The sequence below is a fragment of the Dermatophagoides farinae genome, chromosome 5, assembly GCF_024713945.1.
Source record: "Dermatophagoides farinae isolate YC_2012a chromosome 5, ASM2471394v1, whole genome shotgun sequence".
Taxonomy (NCBI): Eukaryota; Metazoa; Arthropoda; class Arachnida; order Sarcoptiformes; family Pyroglyphidae; genus Dermatophagoides; species Dermatophagoides farinae.
In genome coordinates this window covers 4,084,301-4,095,891 of record NC_134681.1, presented here as the reverse complement: position 1 = coordinate 4,095,891, position 11,591 = coordinate 4,084,301, and the positions used below count along the sequence as shown (strand labels likewise).

The following is an 11,591-nucleotide window of genomic DNA, read 5'->3' as shown; positions in this document are numbered from 1 at the left end:
TGATGATGATCCAAATTCAAATTATCCATATGACCACCGTCTGTGTGTATGTGTGTATGTTTGCGTGTGTAACAATTGATGTCGAAAAAAAAAATTTCATTTAAAAAAAAATGAATGAAAATGAAACAAAAACAAAAAACAAAACAAAAAAAGAAAAATTCAAAAATGATTGACATATCATTTGTGTGTGTGTGTGTGTGTATGTATGAAAATTGTTACGACAACAACAACAACAACAAACTTTAAACATTTTCATCATTCAATTCAAAGAATCATATACAGTGCTGCTGCTGCTGTTGTTGTTGTTGTTGTTGTTGTTATAGTCATATAGCCAATTGATTATGTCAGTCAACAATAACAACAACAACAACAACAACAACTAAAATTCATTCACATCAATCATCACGACATAATAATAATAATAATGCACATATGACCACAATGGACATCACACTATATATTATTAACAAAAAAAAAAAAATTTTTTTTTCTGACAAAATGATGAGTTATTATTATTATTATTATTATGATGGAAAATGTTGATGAGATTGAGATAAACACATATGAGATTAACTTTCACTCTTTGTGAATGAATGAATGTGGTGTAATATAAACATGTTTATATAACCAGGATAAACATCAAAAGAAAATGTGAAAAATTTCTTTTCTTTGTTTTGTTTTGTTTTGTTCTGTTCTGTTCTGTTCTGTTGTTTTAACGGACCATTTTTAAATTTAATTGAATTGAATTGATGATCCAGAATCAAGTATGCTTCATCATAGAGAGTTGGCCAAAAAAAAAAAAAATCTTGTTTTTAGCAGAAATTTTTCAGCAAAAATGAAAATAAAAAGAAAAATTTTAAACATTTGTGTAGCCAGACATTGGTAGCTGAAGAGAGAACAAGAGAGCTAAAGAGAGAGAGATAGAGATAGAGAACAGGCCAAGTAGCACAAGTTCATCATCATCATCATCATTAAAATCAAAAACCGACCAAACACTTGTGACTGTGAATGTGTTGAATTTTTTCCATTCCATTTTTTTTTTTATTTTTATTTCGTTTTGTTTTAAATGTTTGTATGTGTAAGTTTGTGTGTTTAGGTTTTTTTTTACCGGTTATTTCGGGTAATGTTATTTTTTTTCTATCTTTTTTTTTGTTGATGAAATGATGATAATTTCATATGACTATAGTGGCAATAGTAGTATGACCAGTGCAGTTTCTTCAATGTTTTCATTTTGTATGTTTATTTTTCTATTTGACTACAAACAAACCATCCATCCATCCATTCATCCATCCATATAGCAAAACATTTTGTGTTGTTAATTTCAATCGCACACACGCACACACACAGAATAAATTTGCCATGAAAAAAAAATTTTTTGAAATTGAAGAATAAAATGCTCAAAATCGTAATCTTTTCTTTCTTAATGATTATATATTTGATGATGAAAAGTTTAAAAGTCATGAATTCATCTTATGATCTTACGATAGTGGGTGTATTAGTGTGTATTAGTACCAACTTTTAATCTTTAAACATAAAAATTCTACTACCACAACAGCAACAGCAACAACAACGGCAAGAATATCAATTAAAGAATCAAAGAATACTGCTGCTGCTTTTACGGGTTTTTTTTTCATTTTCTTTTACTTTTACTACTTATCATCATCATCATCATCATTAACAATTATTTAATGTTTATTTGTGATGCCATAAATACACACGTACACATACGCCCGTCATTCAAACAGAATCGGCAACATCAACAACAACAACAACAAAAAATTCTTGGCAACTATTCACGATTCTTGATTGTTCATCATCATCATCATTATTTTTGCTTCAATTGTTTTTTTTTTCTTTTGTTGTTGTTGTTGTTTCTTTGTTTCATATCAAAGAATTTTTTTTTCATTTTTTCTTCATTTAATCACAAGTTACTCATCATCATCATCACCATCATCATTATTTTCACATTCATTCAATTCTGTTCTGTGATTTTGTTTTTTTTTTTTCGTCATCATTTAAACAAAAAATCACAAGCCCATTTGTTGTTGTTTTGAAAAACAATTTTTTTTCAAATTCAATTCAATCCAATCGATCGAATTGAATTGAATTTCATTTGTAAACATTTTATTCATCTATATCCACATTCAACATCATCATCAATCCACATCATCCACTCACATAAACACATCATTAAATTGCATATAAAAAGAGAAAGAGAGTGAGAGAGAGAGAGAGAAAGAGACAGACAGACATTATATATCAATATACATATGCCGAATCTGATCTGATTTGATTGATTAATATTGATGATGATGATGATGATGAAATGGGAAGTGAACAAAAATCTAAATGTAAATCCATTTTATCGATGAATAAAATAACCGAATCCAAATCAAAACACAAACACACAGACAGACAAAATCCATTGAAAGTGTGTGTGTGTGTGTGTTTGTCTGATTTATTTCCGCAGAGTGAGACATAGAGAAATACCATGACAACGTTCGTTGTCGTCGTCGTCGTCATTCAGTTATTGTTATTGATGATTGATCTAAACAACAACAAAATTTGAAAACAAAAATTTTCTCACAACATCAAGAAACAAATTTTTTTTTCGTGTGAGTGTGTGTATGTGTGACATGTGCATATATCTGTGACCTAAGTGTATATCAAAATGGAAATGGTGACATGTGTGGCCGTTTGTTTTTTTTCTAGTTTTGGATAATTTCAACGGTCATGATTCAAAGTGTGTGTGTGTTTGTATGTGTGCAGTAATGTGGTGGTGGTGGTGGCAGCGGTTGTGAGACCAGAAAAAAACCATATGCAACATGTGTCACACACAGGTTCGTTTTTCTTTGGTCCTTTTTTTGACTTTTTCTCTCCACCCTCTTTTTTTTGTTGTTATCGTGAATCGTTGACAATATTTTTTTTTCAAGTGAGCCAAAAACGAAATTAATCAATAATAAAATATGGCTGATGATGATAATCATCAATCATCCGATTCATCATCATCATCATCATCATTATTATCATTAAAAGAACAGCAAGAAAAATCTGAATCAACAGTTGAAATGATGATGATTGAAATGACAAAAGAACAATCACCATTATCAACTATTTCATCATCATCATCGAGTTCATTACCATATGAACATGATGATAATGAATCAAATAATTTAGAATTGAATTTAATGAATTTACAATTAAAATCAAAACAAAATGATTCAAATAATAATAATGAATCATTGATTGACCCAAGTGGAACAATAAAAATTATTAAAAATAATAAAAAACGTACTGATGATGATGATGATGATGATGGTGTACAATCTAGTGGCAGCAACAATTATAATAACAACAACAACAACCACCATCAACATCAGACAGGTAATAAGCAACAACCACCACAACAACCACAGCAAAAACAACTAAAATTGAATGAGCAAAAACAACAACCACAACAACATAAACTAAAATTAGAACTAGAACCAGAATCAGATATGCTAGCATCATCATCATTATTATCAAATAAAATCATCATAAACGATGATGATGATGTTCTGGATAGTGGTAGCCATAATAATAATAATAATCAGAACCAGAACAACAAGAACAGCAGCAACAACACTAAGCCATACAATACGGATACCATACCTGTTGTTGATGTTGATATGGCTGTTCTTCATCATGACTCATCATCATTATTAACAACGACAACAACAACGTCAATAGCATCAAATACAACAACAACAACTACAGCGGCAGCAGCCAAATCATCAACTTTGACCATTGATAATAATAATAATAATAATGGTAACACCTATCGGTTAAATGATTTAACTACAAAAACAACAACAACAGCAGCAGCAGCGCCAACATCAATATCCATGAATGGTTCATCATCATCATCATCATCATCGATAATAAAAAATCATCATCATAATCATAATAATAATAATCAAATTATAAATAATGAAAATGTATCAGCAACAAAAATTAAAGTGTTAAATGAAAATAATCATAATAATACCTCATCATCATCATCATCATTTGTATCAAAATTATTACCTCAAACAAAATCATCATTTATTTTGGAAAAAAATAATACAAAGAAGATGGCTAAAACAATGAATAATGAAAATATTGTCAATAATACCGTGGATAATGATGATGATGATAATGATGTTGTTGTTATTGGTGGTGGCGATGTTGTTGAAGATATTGATGCATCATCATCATCACATCATTCATCAATATTAAATGTAAAAAAATCAGCATTAAAATCAACAAATAATAATAATGGCCATCATTATCAGCAGCAGCAACAAGTGGATAATAATAATAAAAATTCATCAAACAATGATAGAACAATGATGATTGAAATGATTAATGAAAATGGTGGTGGTGATGATAATGTCGCCAAAAGTGTTAATAATGATCATCATCAATATGGTGGTGGTGGTGGTGGTAGTAGTGGTGGTAAATTACCACATTGGTCACAAAATATAGCCATTTGTGAATCATTATCCAATGGTAAGTGTGTCATTTTGATTGTTGGATTTTCTTTTTTCATGATGATCACTGATCATATTTTTTTTTATTAAAATCAATCAGGAGATTATCTTATATCGGGAGGTTCAGATTATGGTCAAATGCCTTATTTTACTGAAACTGGAGATATTATTATCGAAATTGATGGTGAACAAATAGCTGGATTAACATCATACGATATTGAACAGATATTATCAAGACAATCAAGACATTCATTTAAAGTATTGACTGGTGGCCAACATGGATTCCCATTAGAATTACGTGAATATTTATCACGACGTTTTGTACGCGGTTCATTGGATCATAAATTACAGGAACTAATTCGTGATAATATTTATGCACGTACAATACCAATAACAACTAGGCCAAAACGTGATGCTGAAATTGATGGTGTTGATTATCGATTTGTTACAAAAGAACAATTTATACAAATGGAACGTTCAGGATTATTATTAGAATCAGGTGTTTATTGTAATTATTATTATGGTACAGCTTTACCATCATCTGATTATAATAATCCAACGACGATGGCAAGGTATTATTTTTTTTCTTGGATAATTTTTTTTCCTTTAAAATATTTATTTTATTTTAATTTTTAATTACAAAACAGTGAAACAATGATAATGAAGAATGAATCAAACATGAAAATGGATTCAACATCATCATGGTCAACAATGACAGCAATGGCAAAACGTAAACGAAATCGATCGAATATTGTTGCTATAGATGCAGCATCATTACCATATGGCTGGGAACGTATATCCGATTCACATTATGGTGTTTATTATATTGATCATATCAATAAACGTACACAATATGAACGACCATATGAAATTGAATTAGTAAAAGGCATCAATGGATTTGGTTTTACATTGATTGAAATCGATAAAGGATTAATTGTGGTTAAATCATTGATACAAGGTGGTTCAGCTGCTGCATCCGGTGTTATACAACCAGGTGATGTACTTGTATCGGTTGCCGGTGTTTCTGTTGCCGGTTATCAACATTCAGATATTGCACAATTATTTGCAACATTTACTGTTGGTGATCGTGTACGTTTAACGTTTGCACGTGGTTATCAATTACCAATCGGTATTAGTGATGAAGATTATGATATAATTAATCTGAAAATAATCAAAGGATTTCAAGGTATTGAGAACTGAAAATTGATTTGTTTTTTTGAATTTTTTACAATTTTTTTTTCTCTCCACCACACATAGGATTTGGATTCACCATAAGTGAAGGTCATAATGGACAAAAAGTAAAGAAAATTCTTGACATTGAACGTTGCTGTTCATTACGACAAGGTGATATTCTATTAAGTATAAATGGTGTTGATTTAACACAATTAGCACATTTGGATGTTGTCGAATTATTGAAACAATGTCCAGTGGATGAACCAACAGAATTTATGGTAAAACGTAAAAAAAGATTTCGATCAAAAACACCAAATCAATCAACAACAACAATGATGATGATGATGAATAATCCAATGACAAATAATAATGATAATAATATGATCGATATGGATAATTTAGCTATTGGACAACAATCGGGCAATATAATACGGAATTGTAAAACACCAAATGAAGAATTATTCTATCAACAACAACAACAACAACAGCAGCAGCAACAGCAAAAACAACAATCAACAATGTATAATAGAAATTATAATACAACATTACCATTATTAACGAATCCGATGGTAGCAGCAACAGGTGATACCTGGAATAATAATGATCCAATAACGATGATGACGATGATGAATCCTATAACAAATACTCAGAATAATAATAATAATAATCACAACAATGATATTGATGATCAATATGATCAACAATGTTATAATAATCTATATACTAATGATGATTATAATAATAATATAAATATGGCTAGTGGTGATAATAATAATCATGTTTATAGTAATCAACAGCTACAAAAACAACCACTACAACAGCAAATGGATTATAGTAATTTTCCAATGGTAATGATGAATAATTCATCAATGAAAGTAAGTTGTTTTTCATTCACTTGGATTCAATGTTTTTATTGATTTTTTTTTATAGTCAAGTCAATCGGCACCAATATTATCAACAATGACTACAAATGATGATCGATCATTACCACCACCATTATCATCAACGGGTAATTTATTTGGTCAAATTGATATAGATTATGAATATCATCAGATTACATTGAATCGTACTGATACGGGATTCGGTTTTCGTATTATTGGTGGCTCTGAAGATGGTAGTAATGTTGCAATTGGATCAATTGTTATTGGTGGAGCAGCACATAAAGATGGTACATTAAAAGCAGGTGATGAATTAATTGCTATAAATGGACAATATGTTATTGGTTCAAGCCACCAAGAAGTGGTACAATTAATGGCACAAACTGGTGCACAGGTTACTATCCTTGTAAGACGTAAACGTTACCTAAATGCATATGATGTACAATTACATCGACAAGATTATGAAGGTTTTGGTTTTGTCATTATTTCATGTGGTAATTGTGCATTGATTGGACGAATAATTGACGGTAGTCCTGCATATCGTTGTCAACGTTTACATATACGTGATCGTATCATTGCCGTGAATGGTGTTGATGTTACGAATATGTCACATCCAGAAATTGTTAATAAAATCAAAGAATCTGGTAAGTTTTTTTTCTAGTTTTTTTCAATAATTTTCTTATTGCTGCTTGTTGTTTACGATTAGACGATACATTATTATTACGAATCGTACCAGCCGATTGTTATAGCTGTGAATTAATACGTGGTACAAATGGTTATGGATTCTCTATACGTGGTGGTGCTGAATTCAATGGTATGCCATTATTCATATTGGCAATAGCAACAAATGGTCCAGCCAGTTCATTATTACAGATTGGTGATGAGATACTTGAAATTAATGATCGATCTACAATTGGTATGACACATCAAGAAGCTGTACAGCTTATTAGCCAAAGTATGCCATCGGTTAGACTTAGAATTCGTCACAATTATGGTGGTGGTGAATTTTTCTCCACAACAGCAATGATGTCACCGCCACCACCACCACCCCCACCATCATCATCATCTATTACTGGCCGAATATCAGCCACAAATAATCATCAATTATTAACATCATCACCACCACCAGTACCAACAACACCATTACCAACATCTCAACATACAATAAATAGTCAAGCCTTTATACAGCATCAACCACCACCCCCACCACCACCTCCAGCACTCCCATTATCATCAACAACAGCTATAGCATCAACTACAACAGCAACAACATCATCATCATCTATGCTTTTACAATTTCCTTCAACTAAATATCCATCCAATATGATTAGTTATTAGTAAAAACACGCACACACACACACTTCTTTTTTTTTTTTTTTTTTGTTTCATGTATAGACATTAAAAATTGTACTCGAAAAATCATTGCTTCAATCAGAACAATGAGAAAAATTTTTTTGTTTTGTTTTTTGGCAAGAAAAAAATTGATTTTTTATTTTTATTTCAAAAAAAAGAAGATAAAGATATGAAAAAAAAATTGATCAAAGAAATTTTATTTGTTATTATTATCATTACATCCATTATTTTCGGCTAAATTACCATTACCATTATCATCATCATCATCAATTCCATTGTTTTTTTGTTTTGGACATTCAGAATTTTTTTCAGCTATTGATGATAATTTTTCATGTTTTATACTACAATCAATTTGATGATTTGAATTTGTCGATGTCGTTGATGATGATGATAATGATGGACCAATTGGAGCTACTGTATCACCATTGTTTATGGCATTTTTACCACTACCATGATTATTACGAGTATTATCAAATTTATATGTTGAAAGTGATGTTTTTGTTTGATTATTATTATTTGTATTATGATTAATTGATTGATTTTGATGATTATTCGATGATGATGAAGAGGAAATTGGTGTAGCACAATAACGATTTATGACGGCACCGGCAATTGTTCGTTTTGTTGATGATGATATAAGAAATGCATTATTAGAATTTGAACATGGAAATATAACATTTGCCAATGTTGATGTATGATGGCAATGATTTTTCTTTAATAATCTACCATTATTGATTGTTGGTGAACCAGGATTCATTATCATTTGAAAACAACAACAACAGCAACAGGTCATAGGACCACAATAATTATGATGATGATTTGTCAATGATGATCTACATGATCGATGATTCAATGATTGATGATGATGATGATGACAATGATGACAACCTGTTGAATGTTGTTGATTTGTTGCTGTTGATGAAAAATATGTTTTAAATGTAGATGTTGATGGTAATGATAGATTCCAGAATGGTCTTCTTCGTATAAACCAACGACGATTAAATATACCTGAATGATGATGATGATGATGATTAGTGGATTTCATCATCATACAACAGGATTGATGACGAAAATATGATGACCAAATACAGATATAAATAAAGAGAATTAGACCAGAAACAACGGATATGATTAACATGGTAACAACAATTGAATGATAAATGAAATTTGTTTGTTCATTGATCATTGTTTGTACAAGATGTGAATACATTGATATATTTAGAAAATCTTGTACACGTATCAAGAATCGTACTTGATCTTTGGTCAATTGTTCATATTGTTCATTCATTACATTGTTAACATCATCAATTGTTGATGATTTTTGTTGTTGTTGTGGTGCCATATTGATTAAATGTTGTATTCTTTGCAGACCAAATGATTCAATGAAATCACTATCCACATTTATACTAATTTGATTATTAGCATCTTGATCAGTGATAAATTTTGTACGATTACCATTCACAAACATTAATCGTTCAATACTTTCAGCATTTTTTTTCTTCAAATAACTATGCATACGATTTAATGTTTCTTGTGTGAATAAACGTATCATTAATTGACTCATTTGGCTATATTGTTGTTGTATATCCATTAGCCATCGATTGAAATGATTAACAAGCATTTCAGTTTGATATTCTGATTGTTCGAATTCCAGATATTTTTGATAAAATTTTTGATTCCATACAAATGATGATTCAATCTGTTGTCGACTTGAATAATAATAATGAAAATAATCCGATATGTTGAATGTTTTCATTATTGATTTTTTATTATTAAAATCAGCTGTGGCTAACAATATTGTACCAAAACCAAGTGCCGTATATCGTTGTATGACACCACGAATAAATAATGTATATGGCATATTACGTAATGAAAAATCAGTCATGGCTAATTTGGAATATCGTTCCCATAACCATGATTGATTTTGTTGTTGCGATTGCGATTGCTGTTGATGATGATAAACAGGTAATAATTCCATATCTAGATTGTAGAAAAATTTTTCATATGTTCGAACACAATCAATCATCATTGATGATGATTGTTTAGTCTGGTTCCGATGATGAATGGTTGAATTGGTGACAATTTCATTGTTGCTAATATTTATAGACCAATTATTACATTTTGATCGTAAATAATGTAATTTTTCATTAATCATCGCTTCAATCTGATCACCATTATAACCTTTTTGTTTTAAAGCATTGAGCATTTGTTTCACCGCCATATCGGTTTCATTCTGTTGTTGATATAATGATGATGTATTCGTATGATTCAATTGATCATTGTTTGTTGTATTATTCATCATTTGTTGTTGTTGTTTATTTAGTTTAAGTGTTGACACTGAAAATGAACTCGAAAAAAAATTGATTGTTTCGTGATCGGGATTTAAAAAAAAATCAATAAATAAATACTTACACATTTCATTACCAATAGCAAACGCTAATTGGCCAACATTTTTATGCATAGTAAATAATTCAATCATATTTGTAGCTGATTCACGTTCACGATATGAATGTATAATCATTATTGATGATAATATTGATGACCATATTAATATAAATACAAATGATAATGTTATTAAACTTAGATGACGATTTGTTCTATGCGCCCATGATGATAATAATGTGAATAACCATCTAGCAGGCCGAAAACAACAATAACCACAATCATTATTTGATGATACCATATTATTATGATGATGATGATGATGATTATGTTGTTGATGATGATGATGATGATCAATTGTATTGGATGATGATGATGATGATTTACAGGTTACAACATTGATTGTATGTTGATGATTTCCATTATTATTATTGTTATTATTATTATTATTATTATTATAGGATCCAATTGAATCTGAAAATGATGAATTTGATGGTAATGTATTTGATCCATTTATATGATGATTTGTATGGTGATGACAAGCGCAACAAGTTGATGACATTATTTTAATTTGATTGTCGATAAATGTGAAACAATTTAAAAAAAATGATTGTTGAATTTTTTTTTTTCTTGGTTGAAATAACAAATGAACAAAAACGACACAATGTCCTCTCTGTGGCGTCTTTGTTTCGTGAGTTGACTTGGAAATATTGGTGTTGTTGTTGACCAGTTGGTTGAGGGTCCACAACCAATACCAATACCATCACCACCACCACCACCACCACCACAACAACCACCAGCAACCACTACACATTATGTGTGTGTGTGTGTGCGTGTGTTTCTCTGGTGTGAACAAAAAACCAACCCTGGCTTTTTATTTTTACTTGACTCGCCATTTCTAAAAGCTTGCGTGACGATGGCCAATGTGTGTTTGTATATGTCTGTATGTAAATGTTGCTCCACTTCTTTGCTAATCTTTAAGAGGGTGTGGCCGCGCAGATGATTGAAATAATTTTTTTTTTTTTTTTTTGGTTTTTTTTGGTTTCTTTGTAACGGAAACGATATGGGAATTTTTTTCGAAAAAAAAGAAACGAAAAATAATTCTTCAGTTGAAATTGGATTTGATTGAAAAAACAGTATGAAAAAAACAAACAAAAAAAAAAATACAGACACAGACAAATAATTACCAATCAATCAATCGATTTGAAATCCAATTAAATGGCCAAAAATTTAAAACAAAACAAAACAAAACAAAATTGTCGCTGTCATCATCATTCAATTATGTTAGCAAACA

General features: G+C 30.2%; 2 protein-coding genes across 2 annotated transcripts; one reads left to right on the top strand and one right to left on the bottom strand.

Annotated features, from left to right (window-relative positions):
* Positions 1 to 1,236: 1,236 nt before the first annotated feature.
* On the top strand, positions 1,237 to 8,109 carry LOC124499328 (membrane-associated guanylate kinase, WW and PDZ domain-containing protein 1). The gene is made up of 6 exons (XM_075731021.1): positions 1,237 to 4,530; positions 4,612 to 5,083; positions 5,159 to 5,697; positions 5,769 to 6,559; positions 6,615 to 7,206; positions 7,269 to 8,109. The coding sequence occupies exons 1-6, from the start codon at positions 2,967 to 2,969 to the stop codon at positions 7,898 to 7,900; spliced, it is 4,590 nt and encodes a 1,529-aa protein (XP_075587136.1). The 5' UTR covers positions 1,237 to 2,966; the 3' UTR covers positions 7,901 to 8,109.
* On the bottom strand, positions 8,034 to 11,244 carry LOC124499330 (uncharacterized). The gene is made up of 2 exons (XM_075731025.1): positions 10,328 to 11,244; positions 8,034 to 10,252 (listed from the first exon to the last, which is right to left on the bottom strand). Exons 1-2 carry the CDS (start codon positions 10,857 to 10,859, stop codon positions 8,112 to 8,114), a joined length of 2,673 nt encoding a protein of 890 aa, XP_075587140.1. The 5' UTR covers positions 10,860 to 11,244; the 3' UTR covers positions 8,034 to 8,111.
* Positions 11,245 to 11,591: the final 347 nt, after the last annotated feature.